We start from the raw sequence: 21,564 nt of genomic DNA, 5'->3' as shown, positions 1-21,564 counted from the left end.
TTATTGGTTGGGTAAATAATTGTCTATTTCTATAGAGGGTACCTAGTTTTTTGTGGACCTTTTTGATGGTCTGGGAGATGTGAATATCAAATCTGAGTCTGTTATCAATCTCAACACCAAGAGTCTGTTATCAATCTCAACACCAAGGAGTTTGGTATGCTCTGAGGGAGAGATAGTATTATTGCTGGACAAGATATTGAAAGTGGTAGATGATGAGGAGGACCTAGTAGGTTTAAAGAGCAGTAGTTTGGTTTTAGCAGGGTTTAGTATAAGCTGAGTATTGGATAGCCATGCTTCCATAGAGAGGGATGATTCTTGTGTTAATGTATGAAGTTCATTTAGTGAGGAAGCTGCAAAAATTAATGTAGAAACATCTTCATACTGAATGATAGATATATTGGGAGTGGAGGAATAGAACTTGTTGGTATAGAGGGAGAATGGCAGTGGGCCAAATATAGAACCCTGGGGAGCACCAAGAGTGAGTGGAAGAAGGGGAGTGAGAGGTCTTGTTTCCACAGAACTGCCTGCTGTCGGCTGGCTAAATAGCTTTGGAACCATGCTATGGAGGATTGAGAAAGAGCTAATTCAGACATTTTTGTGCTAAGAATGTCATGTCTAACCAAATCAAAGGCCTTTGCTACGTCAAGAAAGGTGGCAGAGACATATTGACCATTGTTTCTAGGAGTGTTTACTGTATTGGTGAAGGCCATGAGGGCAGTGGTGGTACTATGGAAGGGACAAAACCAGTGCTGATTATTTGAGAGAAGTTTGTGTATGGAGGTAGTCTAGTAGTTGGAAATGTATACATTTCCTGTATCTTAGTAATACTTAATCTTAGTAATAATATTGCTAATATAGTCTTGTACTCTTCTTTATCCACTTGGATCTTTATTTTCAAAATTCTTCCGAAATGTCCTCTGTTTCTATTACCCTTCTCTAATGTCATTTCCTTCTTGTGTTCCAAAATCTGCTATTTATTCTTTAATGTTTTCATCATATCTAAAAATATTTTCCTCCTTTTTTGAACTGTGTAAATCTCTGTACTATTCTTTCTGTTTTAATCCAGTCTGTTTTGCCATGTATGTCAGCTTTCCAGGTGTCCCAGACGGTAATTTACCTGTATTGTCATTATCGTTTAATTCCAGAAAGGTATTTATTTCGTTGATTGAGCATAGTGATATATGCTGAAATTTAATAACTTTTTTATACTTATTATAATTTAAAAAAAAGAACATTATACTCTGTAAGGGGGCATGTAATTATTGTAAAATAATCAAATTTTTGCAATTAGCATTGGCATCAACCCCCTTTTTCCCATTTTTTTGTACATGGGGTCAGGATGTCACATCAATTGTGACCATCTCCTAGAACCAGTGTTCAAACCAAAGTGTGGCTAGCCCCGCTGTGGTTTTGTTAAGTCATTTGAAACAAATAACTTATTAATGGTTGTTAGGGTACCAAAAAACATATGAATAATGGGTGAATTATAGTAACTTTTGTTAACAGCTATCTGCATTCACCCAACTTACATTGTAATTTTATATAGCATGACTTATCAAGGATCAGTTTATTAGAGGTTCCAGGTTAATTTCAGATTAAATAACTTCATTGTTGAAGTCAAGTTTTTAACACAATTATTTCTTGACAGAGGGTTTCCCTTTGGCAAAGCAATCAACATAGCTGTTGAAGTCAAACATAAGAGAAGCAAGTTTCAACCAGTTGTAAAATTTGGTTTGCAGCATGTTAATAGTGTTGGTCACAAAAATTATAACTATGCTACTTTTTCTGTTCCCATTAGTTGGATAGTAGGAAGATCATAAACATCATTAAATCTAACCGTAAGTCTACAACTGAAATATAGAATGTAATTATGCTTGCTAACTTTAAACAGAAGTTATCTGTTATTAATTTAATTGTGTGAAATCAGTTGTCTTCCATAGCAGCAACCATATATATGTAAATCACCTGTAATTATATATAAATATTATACGTACTTAAGATACACTACCATATCTATTTAAATACTGCAATTTATACACATGTATAGGTATGTGTGTGTATATATGATTTTGTGTGTGTGTGTGTATATATATATATATATATATATATATATATATATATATATATATGTGTGTGTGTGTGTGTGTATACATATCTATACACACACACACACACACACACACACATATATATATATATATATATATATGGGTCTCTGTCACATGATTGACTTTTCAGAACCTCAAAATGAATACGGTCGAGACCATATCATCAAGTTTCCGAAAATTCATGTGGGTAGGGGCTCCTACAAGTTATATATACCATCTCCGAGATTGCACTACAGTGAGACATAGGGTAAATTTCACAATCTGCTCTGTACCACAGTTTCCCTTCAAAACCTTTGAGTTTTCAAAAAACTCAATCATACTGTCTTGATAAGAATTTCGAGTTTCTGAAAACTCAGTCAGCTGATAGCGACCCATATATGCATAATGCATAGCCAGGCGCACACACAGAAAAACATAGGTACTTTTATATATATATATATATATATATATATATATATATATATATATATATATATAGTTAGATTAAAAAAAAAATTATATATATATATATATATGTATATATTTTTATTTATATGTATATATATGTGTGTGTGTGTGTACCGAAATTGAATGAAACACCTATATATCGACATGTACAGAGTTGACAACAAAATGTCAACTTTGCACATGTTGATACTCAACTATGCATGTGTCAATCAACAATATCTGCAAATGCAAAACTTCAAATTAAAAAATTTATTTAAAATATAATTTTTTTTTGCTGGAGGGCAAAACCCCCTGCATAATCCACACCCCCTGCTAATTATGTATACTGTCTCCAAGATCATAGGAAATTACTAGGATAATGGCCCTAGGGCCCATACAATCCCAGCCAAGTTCTTACCCTTATTTCCAGGATCAGCACCTATCGCCCCTGTCCAAGAGGGACACAGGTGGAACCCCCGGGATGAATTTGTGGTCACCCATCCAGCCATCCAGAGTGCATTTGAAGAGGACCAATGAGGTGCTCTGTTTGACATGAAGTGGATGCCTGTTCCAAAGGTGTGGTAACCTCTGGGAGACAAATCTGTCCCACCAGCAAGTTTTATTAATGTCACATACCAGGTTAAGATATTTAGAGCAAGTAACCCATGTACCATTTGATTTTCGGATATGCATCCTTTCCAGTAATGCAGGGTCAGAGATCACCTTATATGCAAGGCAGAGATCACCTCTGAGTAGTCTGTATGAAACAGAGTAAAGTGACAGTGATTTCAGACTATCTCCATAGGACATATGATGAAGACCTTGAATTTTCACTGTGAGGAACTTTTGTGGTTTCTACAATTGCTGCAGGTGCTTAGAAAGGTACATACCAAAAGGGGTGTTGTACAAAGTTATTGTCCTGATGAGAGAAGAGTTCAGGGAAATTATAACTTCTTTTTTTTTTGGAGGCAATGTCCTTACTTATGATATATAGAATGCCCTTCTTACCACTGTGGAGAAATGGTGGTCAAAGGTAAGGTTGCTGTTAGCCTGTGTGCCCAGGTCTTTCACCACTGAGTGCATACTTAATGTGTTGCTATTGCTGTGGTAGTTAGCGAGAGCATCGCTTTTACTGAAAGGAATGATAATACATCTGTTCTGCATTGAGTTTAAGGCAATGACTTTGGCACCAGTCATTTGTTTGTGTAAGACCCTCTTGTAGGATGTTGGCAAAATTTGGAGATTCTATGACCTCTCCCAGTTTGCAGTCATCAGCAAACTTTGTCAGCCAGAAACATTTAGTTTTTACTTGTACGTCTGAAAAGTAAATTCCAAACAATAGAGGTCCCATGACTGATCCCTGTGGAACATGATGGTTACAGGTCTGCTGTTGGAGGAGGATTTCCCTATTTTGACTATGAGTTCTATCACTGAGCCAGTTAGCAATCCATCTAACAGTGTAAGCAAATAACACAGCTGGAGAATCACACTTCTCAAACTACATTCCTAAAATATTGAACAAACTGCCTACCCAAATTACTACCTGCTACTCTATAACACAGTTTAAAAATCTCCTAAAACTACACCTAAAAGACACCTGGCTCTGTTCTTGTAACTGCCCTGGATAGACCTATAACTGTTTTAACTCTCCCTCTCTAACTTTTTATCTCATTGCTCTCCTTATAAATCCTAATCTGTGACATCTGTCCTCACCTTCTGTCACTAGTCTCTCTTTTCTAATGCACGATAAATGACTTTACACTTATGTACATGCACTTGTTGTGATGTCTGCTGTACATATTAATCTCAGATGTATTATATTTTAGCTTTCTGTAACTGTTATGCTGACACTTTGAGCTTGCTTGCAGTCAAGCCAATTTCCTTTTATGTTGTGTATGTAAGCTTTATGATTTTTGGGACTGTGTGTAAGTCTTCTACTATGTGTAACTCAGACTTGTAAGTTTTGCATAACCGGAGCTTTTCTCCCCGGGCCACGGCTGAAAACGGACGTGTGTCCAGTCAGACTTTCCCGGTAAAAAATGTAAAATAAATAAATAAGGGTTGACACTTAGTTTGGTGAGTTTGTCATTGATGCCTGAGTGGGGGATAGTGTCAAATGCCTTGGCTAAGTCCAGGTAGGCTATATGCAGAGATTCCTCTTCTTCCAGGGCCTTGGAGACTGTCTCGAATAAGTCCACCAGGTTTAACGGGCATGATCTCCCTTTGACAAATCCAAACTGAGTAGGGTCAAGTATTTGGAGATTACCTATATCTTTATTGATAAGATCCATGATGATTCGTTCAATAGCCTTGCAGGTAAGGCTAGTCAGGCAAATAAGTCTGTAGTTCCTGGAATCAGTGGAAGCACCACCTTTGTGATAGGGAGTAACAGTGGCTGTTTTCCATTCAGCTGCTATGAAGCCAGTGCTTAGACTATGATTTTAAAGAGCACCCAATGGTGTTGCTAATTCATGTTGGAGCCCATGTAGTACCCAGCCTGGGATGGTATCATGTCCCATAGATCCTGTGCTTTTGGCCTTAGAGAGGGCATTTATGACCTGCTCTTTAGAGATGCAAAGTAGTAGCCAAGTTGTAGGGATGTCATGGGGTATATGTGGCAAGGATAGGTGAGTGAAGTTTTCACAGAACCTCCTGGTCAACAGGTTAGCTATATCCACAGGCTTAGTATATGTGGTATCATTAGCTACAAGTTCTGCACAAATCTAGGCCTTTTCTTTTAGCTTACGGATGTAACTATAGAACTCCTTGTGGTTGTCCTTTGTTGAGGAAGCTAATTTGGACTTATAGTTTTCTTTGGAGGACTTCACAAGAAGTCTTATTTGCTTGTTTAAGCTGTGGAGGGAGTGTTTCCAGTTTAGGATGGCTCGATCCCTCTTACTCTTAGCAATTTCTTCCTCTTATTGTAGAACCCATTAATGGCAGTTGTCCACCAGGCAGGTTTGCTCTTCCTTGAGGAGCTTGTTGTGGTCCTGTCAGGTATGTCTGAGTCAATACAGTTATACAGGTGTTTGTATAAAGCTTTGTTGTAGAGCTCAGCATAGATGCAACTTCCATCTGTGGGAGGAGGTGCAGTGAATCTATTTGTACCATCCCTTAAGAGGTTATAATCTGCTTTGAAGAATTTTTTTTTAGTTTAGTTGTTGCTGTGTGGGGTTAGGTGTGGTAGTTATTTGAATGAGATTGATTTGTCATCAGATCTCACCAGGGAGGACCTCACAGTGGGGGGGTGCTACAGTGGTTCCCCCATATTGGTGAGCACCAGATCCAGGATGTTGTCACCTGTTGTGTGGCTGTCAACCTGTTGGTCCTAAGGTATTGGAGTTATTGAAGTCAAGGAACCTTTGGGCAAATGAGTTTGAGTACGAATAATTTACCCAGTCAATGAATGGAGTAGTTAAAGTCACCCAAAACCATGGTGTTTGGATGTATCTTGATAGACTCAAGTAGATCCAAATAGGTAGAGTGGGTATCCTGATTCATGGAGGGGGGTCTTGTAGCTGGCAATGACTTCAGTAGGTGTCCACAGTTAATTGTACCTGAAATGTCTCCAGGGAGTCATACTGTTTAAACAATCTGGAGGTGTATTTATCTTTACTGAATATTGATACACCACCTCCTTTAGTTTTCACACCTTCAGCTTGAGGTCTGAATGCATGGAAGGAGGTGTAATCCAGTATGGGTGGGGTGCTGTCCACAGCCTTGAACCAGGTCTCCGTGATTGCACAAATGTCTGAGTCTTCCAAGGTAAGGACAGCTTCCACTGAGTGCAGTTTCATGTTGAGACACCTAGCGTTTAGCAGTATAACCTTGAGGTTGTTTTTAGATGGAGTTTTTATGTCATAAATTTTGTTCTTGAAGCACTGCCTAAAAAGGCACTATGTAGGTGGCAAGAGCCTCAGCCAGTAGCCAAAATCCCAGGGGTGAAGGATGCAGGCTGTCTCTGGCAAAGCATCAAGGTCTGTCGATCATGTCGTCCCAGGCTGATAGATAGTGGGTCACCTTAGAATGACACCAGAAGCTAAGACAATTATTGGAGTCAATCATTTTCTGTTTGTATTGAGGCATCATCCTAGGTGAAGGTAAAATGCTGCTTAAGGCTAGGGACATACCTGCCTGATACACATAGTCAAGAGCTCAGTCATGTCTCTCTTCAAGATCGCACATTCTTGGGGAAAAGACATATTTTCCTACCCCGAGAATTGTGTGAACTCTCACACCTGTAGACCATCTGTTTAGTTTATCACATTTTGTCAGCTAAACAGATGTCAAACAAACACAGAGTTGGCTAATTTTGGTTGACCCATGTGTATTTGTATCTAATCTGCATCTAAATCTGTGTCTATGTACATACGTGTGTGTGTGTGTGTGTGTATATATATATATATATATATATATATATATATATATATATATATATATATATATATATATATATAGTTCAATCCTTATCTCCAATCAATGCCTGTTTGGAGTTTACATGTTCTCCCTTTGTCTCTGTCTCACACCTCCAAAAAGCATGATGAGTGTTTCCATTTCAAACTCACCTAAGAATGGAACTGTGAGGAGCAGCACAGACTCTAGGTGATGCCCTTTATGGGGGAAGAGTTGTATAGGCCAACTGCTTTGGGCATCTGCTGAAGTGTGCAGTATCCTCAAGATAGGAGAACATGGATCACAGACTGTGCACATGGCAGGGCTAACCACTTGACAGTGTTTACAACCTGCTAAATGTGAAGTTAGAATTGCCACACTGAATGTAAGTTCACTGACAGGATAAGGCTTGGAAGTAATGACATGATGGTTAGGAGGAGGCTGGACATCCTTTTTATCCAGGAGACAAAGTGGAAGGGCAGTGCAGGAAAGCCATATGGCTTGGGAAACAGAGTCTGCTACTCAGGAGGAAGGCAGGCTAGAAATGATGTGGGAATTGCAGTGAGAGAGAGATTTCAGAAGACATTGAGGTGTATCATCAGAAGTAGTGACAGGCTCATGGCAGACGCCAGTGTAATGCTAGAGCAGTATTCATAATGTCAACCTGTGCCCCACAGCAGAATTGTGATATTTAGGAAAAGAGTACATTCAGACAGCAGTTGCAGGACCTATTAGATAAAGCAGTCCAACAGGATCTAGTGTTGCTAATGAGTGCCCTGATTGCACGTATCAGAATAGGATATGAGAAATGTATGGGTCCACATGGGTGGGGAAACAAGAATAAAGAAGGAGAACCCATTCTAGACTTCTGTCTGGCAAATGGCTTCATGATAGCCAGCACATAGTTCAGAAAGGGTGATAGTTGCAAGATCACATACAAAAGTGGCAACTTGCAACTCAGGTAGACTTCCCCCTAGTAAGGAAAAGGCATTGGGGTAGAATCAGCTATTGCAAAGTCATCGGCAGTAAAACAGCCCACAGCATAAATCACTGGTTGCCACAGTCAGCTGCAAGCAGTAGTTAGAGAAGGCTCGAATGTCAAAAGAGACTAGACTGATGACGTGGAAGTTGACTGGAGAGAAACCACAACAGTTCAAGGAATTACTCAGGGCTCTAGCACCTCAGGAAAAAGAGGAAATAGTTGGAGTTGAAGAAGAATGGCAGCACCTCAAAACAGTGTGTAAGGGCTACAGAACAGATATGCGACCGAGCCAGGTATGGAAATAAGATACAAAAGGAAAGCCGGTGGTGGAATACAGAATTCTATGAAGTCATCAAAAGAAAGAAGGCTTGTAGGAAAAAAAATGGGAGATAGAAAAGAAAGACCAGGTTAGTGGTTAGTGGTTGCCTAAACAGAGGCTAAGAGGGGAGTTTCAGTAGCAAAGAACAAGGCATCAGAGGTTCTGTAACAACTTCTGGAAAGTTACAGTGGATGACACAGACACTCTCTCAGGTTGCAAGGCAAAGGCAGAAAGATTAAGAAGATAGTCAAACACCTTTCATAAGGGGTACCAGCAACAACCTGCTTATCAGTCCACAGGACATCAAAGACAAATGAAAGAAGTACTTCCAGCAACTTCTGACTGAAGAAAAACATACAGAAGCTGTACTGCCCCAGACATAGCCCACAGTGAGAGAAGATCCTACCCTAGAAGAAGCAGTAACAGCAATAAGGAAAATGAAGTCAGAGAAAGCAACATGTTTAGATGAGGATACAGCAGACATGATCAAGGTGTTGTGTGATATGGGGAAAATGGTTCCTGAGAGTACTCATAGTAGTATGGAGAGACAGACACATCCCAGGTGATTGGAGAGTAAGCATACTAGTGCCAGTGTTTTTAAGAACAAAGTGTGCATCCACAACTATGGATAGTATAGAGGTATCAAACTCCTACCACACTGCATGAAAGTTCCTGAGAGGATGACTGATAAATGGATATGTAGAGTAGCAGAAAGTAAGATGGGAAATGAACAGTTTGGATTCAGATCAGGATGCAGCACAACTGACCCGATGTTTGCAGTAAAACAAATATTTGAGAGAAAGCTAGAAATGAGAAAAGAATCCAGCTGGGCATTCCTAGGCTTGGAGAAATCATATGACAAGGTCCCAAGGAAGCTGATTTAGGCAGTCCTGTGGTAGTTCAGATTCCCAGAAATATTGATAGATAGTGCAAGTTATTGTTACGGACTCAGTGGCTTAAGTACAAACAGTGTTCAGCCTCACAGAGGGGTTCCCAGTGGCAGTGGGTGTACATCAGGGTTCAGCTCTGAGCCCACTGCTGTTCATACTGGTAATGGACTACATTAGCGAACAGGTCAGACAGGACAGATCAGCAAAGTTGCTGTATGCAGACGATGTGGCTTTACAAGCAGACTCTGAACAAGAACTTCAGCAAAAGGTAGGCGAATGAAATGCAAAACTGAAAGCACATAGGATGAAACTGAGTGCGTATAAGACAATTGTAATGGCAATGAATTGGGGAAATCGGAAGAAGATGAGAATCAAGATAGAAGGGAAAACAGTGGAACAGATTAACAGCTTCAAGTATCTGGGAGGAGTGCATGAGAAGGGAAGTCTTAAGGAGGAGGGCAGAGCTACAGTCAGAGGGGCTGCAGCCAACTGGCAAAGAGTGTCAGGGCTAGTGTATGACAGGAAGAATGCCAACTATGCTGTACTACTGTGTGGTACAGAAACCTAGGCATTAAAGGCAGAGCAGATAAGGAAGCTAGAGGTGATGGATGGTAGAATGCACACTGTGGGACAGATGAAGAAATGAGGATGTCACAACAGAAGCCCATGTAGCTCCCATTGCCGAAAAAGTCAAAGAGAATAGATTACAGTGGCTATGGAATATGTGCAGAAAAGCAGAAGACAATCTGATGAAGAAGATTTGGGACAGACAGGTAGATGTCAAGAGGAAACAAGGGCATCCAGCAAAGAAGTGGGATGGATTGTGAGAAAAGACCTACAACAGTCTGGTATGAATGTTGAAGAAGGTAGTATACTGGCATTGAATTGGGAGAGATTGTGGCAAGTGACACCACACCCCAGCTCCAAGTAGAAAATGGGGAAAAGTGAATTGATGATGATGGTGGGTGGTGATAAGGAAAACTGGCTTGTGTGAATGAAAATCAGCTGATCACACATACCAACTTTTATTTCTTTGTGAGATTGTGGTACAGTGAGGATAGGAGAATTTGCCCTTTCCCCACTATAGTGTAATCTCAGATTTGGTGTATATAATTAACAGGGGTGTGGGGGTTCAGGGGGCTTGCCTCTTGAAAAAAAAAATGTTTAAGGTAGTTTTATTTTATTTTTTTTTCAGTAAGATGGTGATCGAGCATCTGTGCACAATCACTCATGGTTTGATGTTTAATTTTTTAGGGAAGGAATATATAACCATGTAAGTGTGTACATGTATTTGTGTAACTAAAGTGGGTTGAATGTAGTATTTAAAACATTTCAATTCCCTTAATCTTGTCACTAAAAATATATATTAATTTCTCCTCTTTCATTTTTTTCTTTTCCCTCTTCTTCTCTGAAAGGGGTAAGGGGTTTGGGAAGCCATGTCATACTCACCATTCTGTCAGCCAAAATGCATTTCCTGTATTTGCTAATATAGTAATTGTTATTTCAGTGACCAATTTTTGTAACATAGGTTTAATAAACAGTGTTTAAATTACTTTAATTAGTTGGTATCATCATACTGCTTGGCCTGCTTATTATTAACTCACCTATTTTACCGAAGTAGAAAAAAATTATTTATCATATTATAATATTTTTATATATTAGCACATATAATTTTCACAAAATGTTCTTTGTATACAAAAAGTCTAAATCAGACAGTAACTCTGATTATTTTAACAAAAAAATAACATTAAAAGGACCACTGAATTATTCTTGTATAATATCTGTAAAGAAGCATGATTATCATCAAAAAATTAAAAAAAAAAAACAAATATAAATAAATTGCTAAGTTCTTTCTATAATTTAAACTATATGTATTCTTTCATAATACAGGCAGCTTAGGGAGATTCTCAGCACAGGCCCCAGCTTAACCTTCAAGAGGGCTAAAACATTAGGGATTTCACTGAAAGTAAATGCGAAGCTCCAACTCTATTACCTAGAGGCACTCGCAAATGTGACCCCCTTTACTACAGATGGGCCTCTTAATGAGTGGTTCTGATAATTTCCAATGCCCCAGAAACAGAAAGCTGTACCGTAACACAGACCCAAGGAACTGTTAGGGAGAGTGTATGATTTACCGTGCACAGTGTAGTCCTGCAATGTCTTTTGTGTGTGGCAAACCATTCCTAAAGTAAAGAGATACCATTGTGCATCACTAGTCTGAAATTAAATCAGAAATCCTCCAAAACCTACTGGCTAGAGACCTTAATGATTTTTCAGAACCATAATCGTTTTTCATTTTGTGTTTTGGGCAAAGTATTTAATGATCCTTTAGGGAGTAATAAAAATGCTCTACTAGAAAATGTGAACTATCCTGACAAATCATACTTAATGTGTACCGTACCCTAGGGCTAAATGCCAGCTGTTCTATTAACAGTGTTTTAACCCTTAGGAAACTCAGTCACAAAGCATATTACTGATGATTCTTTGAAATGGCTTGGCTAATTTCCCCAGCTATACTTTTTACCATTGAACAACAAGTCTGTCACCTGAACTGATGCAATAAGATACTTCAGCGACCATCCACAGTATTGTTTTAACTATAATTCCAGGGCACATTCACAATTACTTACTATGTATCAGGTGAATCTGTGGATTTTGTTTTTAAATTTTAATTTTTATTGAATGAAGGGGTCATTAGTCCTGAAAAACATGCCAGTACTTGAACATAGGAATTTTAAAATACTTTTTTTTGTATTTTTTAGCTTTTGATAATGCATTCATTTTTAAATATTTTCTCAGAATGATGGATCTGATGCAGGTACTTGAAAGTACTTTCAAACTGTACATCGGTGTTTAGTAATGCTTGGTTGTGGTCTGAAATTTAATATATATATATATATTTATTACATTTCTTTCATTTGTTCAGCTATTTTGGGTGTACAAATTTAGACGATCGACCTGCTCTTATTTGGTTGGCTGAAAGAAAAAATCCATGCTGATAAGGTGAAAGCCTAACACCCATTGCGAGACAGGCTTAGGTTCCCATGCTTACACAGTACATTAGTGCAGGTGAAGTAACAGAGACAGCATAATCTCCATTGCTGTTTAGTTTTTTTTTTTTTTTTTTTTTTTTTTAACTGTTAAAAAATAGACATTTACAGGGACAGTGCAAAAATATGAGGAAAATCCGTTCTGTTTCTGTTTTAGTTTTTTAGAACATACCTGATTTTTCTCATATTCTAATGTGTTCTCCAGTATATGCCAATAGAAAAGTCTGGCCACTCAATGGTACTTCAGCAGCCGTCCTTTTTTATATTGGTATACTGCTCGATTTACAACAGGAACGCTGGTTGGGCTGGCCAATTAGCATGCTCATTTTTCAATTGTAAAGCGCCATAATTGTATAAATGCAGTTATGAAATCTTTTATTTCATTTTATTTATCTAGTAGAACTGTATGTTTCAGTAAACAAAATGAAGTATTGTACCTTATGCAGTTAATTGTATCATCTCTGAGACTGCTGTTATATCATTTTCTCGGTAAATTACAACTGATTTTTTTTCGTTGTTTTTAGGTTTCTTTTCCCTAAATTCTTGGATCAGTGTTCACAAGGTAAGCAATATTGCTTTTTTCTTAAGTCTGATAAATCTGGTTGGGAATGATTAATAAATTTATGCAAAATTCTTTCACCTTAAAAATTACGTTTTTTCTGGCCTGGGGAGGATTTCAGCTAACCTCTCAGAGGTTCCTTTTGGTATATTTTGAGTATACCACTTATTGGGTGGTCCTGGTTTTGTGTTTTTGTCTGTTATTCAGGATTTCCGATGGCTGGCGTAGAAGGAGATGAACTATTAGATTTGACTACTCATCTAGTTCCTGAAACATAGAAATTAAGTGTAATTTTCATATAGCAGCCCAACCTAACATGATAAAATAAGTGTAAGAAAACAAAAAAATTGGATGTCCAAAAGAAATAAGAGGAAAGGGTGTGAAAAGGAAAGATAAAAAAATTGTCAGCACCAGTTTGTTAAAGGAAGAAAATGGCAGCAAGGGAGAGTCAGTAACCCTTTATGTTATGTGGCCTGAGTTGAAGGATCTTAAAAAAGACTTGGACAGCTTAATAGTACAGGAACGGACATTGTCTGATTTGTTTGATGGTCTTAATGTGCACTCTACCATTGCACTAAATCTTATTTCCGAAAATGAGTTATTATGAGACCATGGTGAGGGTGCTGAAGTAAGGCTGAATTGTACTGACGTGAGGGCTGTAGATCAAGACTATAGAGCTAAAAGAAGGAATCTTAAACTTGTTGGAGTTCCAGAAAAGATGAAAGGAATGGATTTTCATGCAGCATTGAATAAGTGAATGGAGGACTGAACCTGTATTCCTCTATCTGAGATGCACATTGAGTGGGAGCATAGAATGGCATAGTTCCTTGAAATGGAAACTGCAAAGTAACCATGGCCAGGCATAGTTCATTTTGCCTTGTGTAAGTTAAACAGAGGGTGCTGCAGGAAATATAGAAGCCAGGAGTGCGTCTTAATATGAAGGACAGACATATATTTGTCGACCAAGACTATTCCAGAGAAGAAATACTTTTATACCAATAATAAGTATTAAAAGAGAGAGTTTTAAGACGGATACTAATTTATCCAGCAACATTAAAGGTATTTACTCGAGGCTCAGTGAAGTAGTTCTGTTCTCCAAAGAAAGTGCAAGAATTAAAAAAAAAAGTCAAATCAAAGGAAGGACTTGCAGGAGCCAGAGATAAGGATTGAGCAAGAAGTAGAGGGCTAATGAGATGAGGAGGGCACCGCTAAAGAAGGATTGGTGCCAGTGTTTCAGAAGCAGCAGAAACTGAAGGAAAATGGGGAACTGATCAAAGAGCAAAAAAGCAGGAAAAGAGAGGAAAGAACCAGAATGGACACATGAGAAACCGCAAGCATAATGGAAAAAAAAGGCTGACCGTTTTTGTTATGTAAACTAAAGGTAGAGCGTATCTTAAGAATTTGTGTATAAGAAGTAGATAATTGTTAAATGGATAGTAAATAGAATGGAAAAATGCTCAATTGTCATGTTAATTTGTTGGTAGACTATGACATGTTGGGAAAAGTGTTCACACATGGCAGTGAGTTAGGGTGGGTGCCTTGAGAGGGGTCGAGGCTGAAAGGAGATGTATTTAATGTTGAAAAGAGAAAAAGTTCTATGCTTTGTACTTAACATTTTAATAGTTCATTTGTTATGGCATTGTTAATAGGTTTTTTAACAGAAGGAAAGAGTTATTACCACAACATTTTCCTGTAATTTAGCAGTACTGCAGATGCCTTACATGAGAAAGAGAGACCACATGCATAATGAAAGATAAGCTGATTGTTTTTGCTATGTAAACTCATGTTGGAGTGTATTTTTGGAGTCTGTGTATATGAAGTAGATAACTGTTAATGGTTAGTAAACAGAATAGGAAATGTTTTGAATTCACAGTAACAGTGCAGCATGAGCATTTGTTGGTAGTCTGTACACATGATGTTGGTGCAGATTGTGTGCTTTACAATGATTGGGGTTGTAAAGGGAAATGATTAGGATGACAGTAGAAAAAATTGTATGTTTCTTACATAGCAAGCTATTAGGGTATTTGTTAGCTGTGTATGGCAAGGAGGGGGGGAAGTATATACAGAAGTGGGATAAAGTGTGTTTTCTACAAGGGTGAAGGTATAAAGGGGAAGTGGGTTAAAAATGAATTTAATAGATAATTACATTGTTTTGTGATTATCATTTTCCATCAAAAGGATATTTAAAAGCTGTTGCAGTGGGGGAAGTGAAACTGTCCCATTACAAAGTTTAATAGGGCTGAAGGTGTACTGCAAAATGTTTACCTGCTTTCATCATAAGACCTTATTTTCTGTGCTGAAATGATGCATATAGACACATAGGTGTGGAACGGATAACGACTGATAAGGCCATACAAGTGTCATGTTAATACATTAGTTCAAGTAGGAAGGCTTGGTGACAGTGACAGATAACCTAGATGAGCAAGACAAATAGGAAAGAATTGATGATATTGATAGGAGAACCTGATGGTACAGAGGAAAGGATGATTGAGAATAGTGATTGTGTTAAGTTGGAAAGAAGTTTGGAGGGAGTTAGAAGAAGCGTGTAGAAAGTAGTATGGAAGGTAAATAAATAAAACATTGGAATATGATTGAAATAGAAGGGACTAGCAAGTGGAAAGGAATTTATTGAGGTTAATGTAACCCTGTTGTATTGTAGTGCATGATTGTATTGTAGTGCACTTTCATGGTCATGGCAGATGGTGGGGTTGAAGTGAGCTACTAGCATCATAGACAACTGAATACTCTGAAGCTGGAAGCTGATTATATAAATATGTATTTAGTTGAGAAGGAGCAGAACCAAGGGTGGGATATTTTAACTAGGCTGATGTGAGAAATTGGAAGACAAAACACCCTATTAGAGAATATACAGACTGGACCCATTCAGAATGGGAAGTAAGCTATGTCATATTTGTTTATGGAATGTTAATGGTCTTGGAGGGAAGACTAAGATGAGGAAAATGTTCTCATTTTAGGAACTTCAAGGCACACATCTTAGCAATACAGAAAACGCATTTGCCGTACTGGAGCAGAAGAAGCTGAAAGTTGCAGAGTATGTGATAGATGCTAGTTTTGCATGGACAAAAAGGAAAAGGAGGGAGTAGTTCTGTTATAGAAGAAAAGGGTGTCCTTTGGAAATAGTGGGTAGAATAGAAGACAGGAATGGGAAGATTTTGGGAATAAAGGGGACGATTTAAGTGACAAAAATGACAATAGTTGCATTCTGTGTCCCCCTGGCCTTTACAGTGAAAGCAATAAGGGTGTTCCTAGCTGAAGCAGTGAAGTTCCAGGAAAGGATGATTGTTTATATAGGAAATTGGAATATAAAAGTTGCTAAAGGTAAGAATAAGGGACCTAAAATGAGGTGATTCACTGCAGAGGGGAGATTTGTGAGGCAGTTTCTGACATTGATAGAAATGATAGATTTGTGGAGATTAGGGGGAGAGAAGAGGTCAGGAGCTGGATGCACCTTTTATTCGCATAGGTATAATACATGAGCAAAACTGGACAGAGGATAAGTTTCAAGTGAGTATGAACATTTAGTTAACGAAACACATATAAAACTGCTTTCATTGGCAAATCATGCAGTGGTACAAATTACATTGTAAAGTGATAAAGGGAAAAAAAATTGAAAAAAAAACTTTGGAGGGCTCCCATGTATCTCATGTAAAGGGAAGAGAACTGTTGTAGATCCAGTGAGAGAGTAAATATGGGGGAGGAAGTAAGAAAGAGGGACAGGGAGATTAAGAAGAAGAAACAAAAGGCAGAAGATTGAATACGGGCAAAAAGGGTAGCAGTAGCAAGATTATACATTTGGTTTCCAATCCAGAAATGACTAAAATATTGGCTACAACATCCCAGGCTGCGTTTTACATGAACTTCAGAATGAACTGGCTCCCCACCTAAGTACCATGTTCAATCATAGCCTCACATCAAGCTTTATGCCCACTGAATGGCGCATAGCAACAGTTATCCCACTGCACAAAGGGGGAGCCACCACTGATCCTGGGAACTATCACCCTATTAGCCTGACGAGCCTGGTCTGTAAGGCCATGGAATGTATCATCATGGAAACGAAATAACCAGGAGGTCCAAGCACACCAGGAGTGAACACAAAAGTCTCAGCTGCAACTGCTTACGCCCATGCACTAAGCATAAAGGAAGAAGAACGATGGAACAACAATCCAAACTGCTTTATTGAAGAACCGCAGATGACCCAGGTTTCGTTCAGTAACGAACTTCATCAGATAACAAACCTAAAACATCTCGTTCTTTAAATATCATTCACCCTCCCACTAATTACATCAATTAACTCAAATTGCTCATTAAAAAATTAATTATTCATTTAACATTTAAAAACACAGTATACGTTTGTGCATACAAACTAAATAACATATTACAAAATACTATAAAAACCAATCCTATACCTTATACATATAATCAATACAAAATACAATGTATCCTAAACTGTACATATGAACCAAAAATAATTTTCACATTCCATAATACCCTGACAGTATAACTGTAGAATTAATATATACATGTAATCCTATATGTGTATATAAAATAAATACACAACAATGCATACATATACGTGAAGTATACATGCGAAATTCCAATATGAGTACTCAAACCATAGTGCAAGTGTGTCAAAATATAAATAATAGTTAATGAATAGAATTGTATAGGGCTCTAAGACATAAATAACTGGATAATATAATGTAATATATGTCTTTACACATTTTTATAAATAAAGATGTATATATAGATTTATATATAAATAATGTATATAAAAACATAAATAATGTATATACAATAACCCATTGTATCATCTATGTGCCATGTGTACTAAGTCGACTGTCACTTAGATGTAAACTGTGTATGCTGTAAGCTCACTATATTCACACTATTTACCTCCCTTTGACCATAATACTTTTCAAAAGGGGCTTGATAGTGCAACATTCATTAAGCCCTGGGGTATTACATGCATCTAACACCAACTGCCATTTTAGTTCACATATATCCAAATCTAAAGGAATAACCCTGCCTTGTGCATCAAAAATGACATTCTGTATAATACAGAACTTAAATTTATGTCCGGCATTTCCCATTATATGCCTTGCAAGTGCATTAGTTGTCTTACAATTTCTAATGTCAGATAAATGCTCCCTTACTCTATCTTGAAATGTCGGGAAGTCTTACCTACATAAAATGAGTCACAATCCTGGCACAAAGCAAGGTATACCACATTTGTTGAATGGCAATTGAAATGTCCCTTTAAGTGAATATTATAACTATTGACAACTATACTTTCGCCAGTGCAATAAATGTGTGAACATATGGCACATCGTCCACACTTAAAATTTCCTATCTGTCTACATGTTGTTATATTATTGGAATCATCACATCTCTCAAAACTATTTTTAAATGATGCATCCTTCTTATAAACAAATTTTACGTCACCCTTAAACAAGTGTCCCACTTTTTTATCCTTACTAATTATATCCCAGTTCCTCAGAATGATATCCTTAATAATCTGAAAGCTGTCATTATATACTGATATAAATAGGGGAATATCACCCATTTTTTCTTCTTCACACTTGAGTTTAGTCTTAATCAAATCAAGACCTGTTGATGTCAATATAGCCTGATAAAATCCTACTCTTCTCTTGTAGGACACCTCATTAAATATTTTTTCACATAATTGTTCAGGATACCCTCTATTCTGAAACATATTGGACATAAACTTTAGTTCTTCCACAAAATCATCATTATTACTAACCATTCTGGCAGCCCTGACCATCTGCCCTTTAACAATAGCTTTTTTCTGATGGCCAGGGTGCCAGCTGGTATAATGCAAATAAGCATTAGAAAAAGTTGATTTCCTATGAATATTAGATGTTAATTTACCACACTTCTTGTCATAGGTTAACTTCACATCCAAATATGTTATTTCTTTCTCACTAATTTCATGGGTGAACTTCAAAAACCTCACCGTATTGTTAATGTACCCAATAAATGATTCCAACAAATCCTTTCTCTCATCCCATACAATAAATATGTCGTCAAGATATCTTGTATATAGTTTTATATGTTGAAAATATTCACTTTTAAAGATGTAATTGACCTCCCAGTAAGTCATAATCAAGTTAGCGTAAATGGGGGCACAAGATGCCCCCATTGCCACTCCATTAATCTGCTGATAATAATTGCCCTCATAATATATATAATATATATAATTATTCGTTAATACTATTTCCATCAGGTTTACCATCATATTAATCTGATCCTGATCAAATAGCCATGGAACTCATAAACAAAGACATTGGTAACCTCCAAACTTTGGATCCCACCCAGTTTGGGTTTATGAAAAGCAGATCATGCCTCTTGAACCTGATCAACTTCTTTGAGGCAGTCACCAAAGCCGTAGACAAGGGTAAGATAGTTCACACAGCCTATCTTGACCTCGCCAAGGCTTTCGACACCATCCCCCATTCTGGAATTATAGCTAAACTCATTAAACTAGGTATAAATTTCTATGTCACAAGATGGGTTGCCATCTGACTCACTGACAGAACCCACACTGTAAAAGTTGCAGACTCCAAATCTGACTTCATACCAGTGACAAGTGGAGTACCACAGGGTTCAATCCTGGAACCTCTCCTGTTTGGTATCTACTTCTCTGAAGTGCAGGCTGACACAAAAGGCCTCTGGCTAACGAAGTTCACAGATGACTGCAAACTAGGAGTCATAGTCGAGTCCCCAAATGATGTGGACATCCTACAGAAGGGCCTCACTGAGACAGATGCCTGGTGTCAGAGCCATGGCCTTAAGCTCAATGAAAAAAAGTGCATTGTCATCCCGTTTGGTAAACTCTGTACCCATGAACTACCACACAGGTGGCAGTCTACTTAATGCTGAATGTGTGATAAGAGACCTTGGGACCCAGGTGGACAGTAGACTCTCCTTTGATAGTCACATCGCCACAGTAGTCAGGGAATCTTTCTACTTGGCACACCTCATCACAAAAGGGTTCTCATCCAGGAAAAAAAGAGGTCATTGTTCCCCTCTACCCGACACTTATTAGACCCATTATAGAGTACAACGTCCCTTTTGAAATGTACCTCACAAGACATCTGCAGCAGCTGGAAAGGCCACAGAAGTACCTCACAAATAGGATTACTGGCCTCAAACAGATGCCGTACACTGACCGTCTCAAAAAACTCTAGCTTTACTCTGTAGCATATTGCCTACTCCGAGGTGATCTCTGCCTAACATATAAAGCTATGTCAAACCCAGAGCTGTTGGACATGCTACACCTAAAGAAATCCCAATCCCTCCAAGCTACATGCTCTAGGGACCTAGACCTTGTCACCACAATAAACAGGACATGCTGGAGGGATAGATTCCTGTCCCAGAGACTTCCCATACTCTGAAACAAGCTACCCATCTATGTCAAGCAAAGTTCCTCATTAGCACTCTTCAAGAAAAATCTTTATGAGTGGATGGGAAATAGGGGATGACTTCTGTGGCTTGGCTCGACAGGGGCACAGGAAAATAACTTTCTTGGGTGGCATAAGCCAGGGAACCTTGTTGGCTAGGCCTACTTAGGCCCTTGGGCTGATAGCCTAATACCTACCTATGAACCTGTAAACAAGATTGTGACAACAGGAAATAGAGTGGTATTTATAGATAAAGGATGATGGGTCTGGTAATAAAGAGAAGAGACTAGAGAGAATACTGGCAGTATTTAAATAATTTTATTAGAAATTATATTTGAGAGAAGAAGAAATTGGGGGAAGGAATCAGGATGAGGACTGGAGATGGGATACTGAGAATGAGATAAGATTGACACAAGTTGAATCCAGCTGACACAGAAGAGACTTGACACATGTGGCAAGGGATGCCTAGATGTACCTCTCCAGGAAGTGATGGACTACCTGTTGAATTGTGGGAGCTAAAAAATAGGTAACTAATAGATGTGGAAATAGTTACCCAAAATATTGGTAAGTGCTGATGCACCCCCCTCCCAGAAAAGAGGAAATTATCACAATGATCTGTAAAGAAGGGATGTATCCTATTAGCCTGTTGGCTTGTAGACCGACATCAGTTTTGAATCACAGTTATGAGCACTTTATGCAAATAAAGGCAGGTGGTCCCGGAATGCTCAAATGAGCGATTCACGAGTATCAAACAGGTTTTGTTGGGGGGCAATGGAAAACTTAATTAAGGCATTGTTAGTAATGCAGGATGCAGTCAAAAAGGAAATAGTGGTGGCATTTGTCTCATTAGATGTTGTAAAGGCTTTTGACCTGTTTGGGTGGCTGTTTATGCTTTGGATTGCAGAGAAATGGGGATTCCCAAGAAAGTGGATAGGTTGGGTGAGAGATAAATGAGGGAGCCGCTGTACGGGTTAAAATATGACCTTAGCAGTCAGAGAGGCTTACTACAGAAAGGGATACTAGACAGCGGTACCCTCTTTTATTTACAATATATTAAGAACCCTTGGCAGAGACAATGATAAGTTATAAATGGGGGATACAGAAAAGAAAAGAAAATTATTTTGTATTGCAGATGATATCCTAGTTATAAGGGCATGATACGAGGAAGATAAGGAGCTGTTCAAATTTTGGAGGGTTATCAGGATACAAGGTGAACACGGATAAAACTAGCACGTTATGAATAGCAAGGTGGAATGGGCAGGTGAGGGCAAGAAGACATGGAGAAAAAAAAGAAAAGAGAAAATTAAATATTTAGGAATTTGGTTGATTGATGCTTTGCAAAAATCATTAGAAACAACAAATCAACAGATTTATGATAGAACTAAGGTGTATCTTT

General features: G+C 38.1%; 1 protein-coding gene across 1 annotated transcript in view; it reads left to right on the top strand.

Annotated features, from left to right (window-relative positions):
* The window catches only part of DNAAF9 (dynein axonemal assembly factor 9), a 2,711,795-nt gene that overhangs the window by 1,983,469 nt on the left and 706,762 nt on the right, over positions 1 to 21,564 (top strand). The window contains exon 29 of the mRNA XM_044064082.1: positions 12,692 to 12,729. Coding sequence (XP_043920017.1) covers positions 12,692 to 12,729 — 38 coding nt within the window. The remainder of the gene's footprint in view (positions 1 to 12,691; positions 12,730 to 21,564) is intronic.

The sequence above is a fragment of the Protopterus annectens genome, chromosome 2.part2 (assembly GCF_019279795.1).
Source record: "Protopterus annectens isolate FY-2018-M chromosome 2.part2, PAN1.0, whole genome shotgun sequence".
NCBI lineage: Eukaryota > Metazoa > Chordata > Ceratodontiformes > Protopteridae > Protopterus > Protopterus annectens.
Note: the sequence above shows the minus strand (reverse complement) of the source record. Positions and strands in the feature narration are given on the sequence as shown.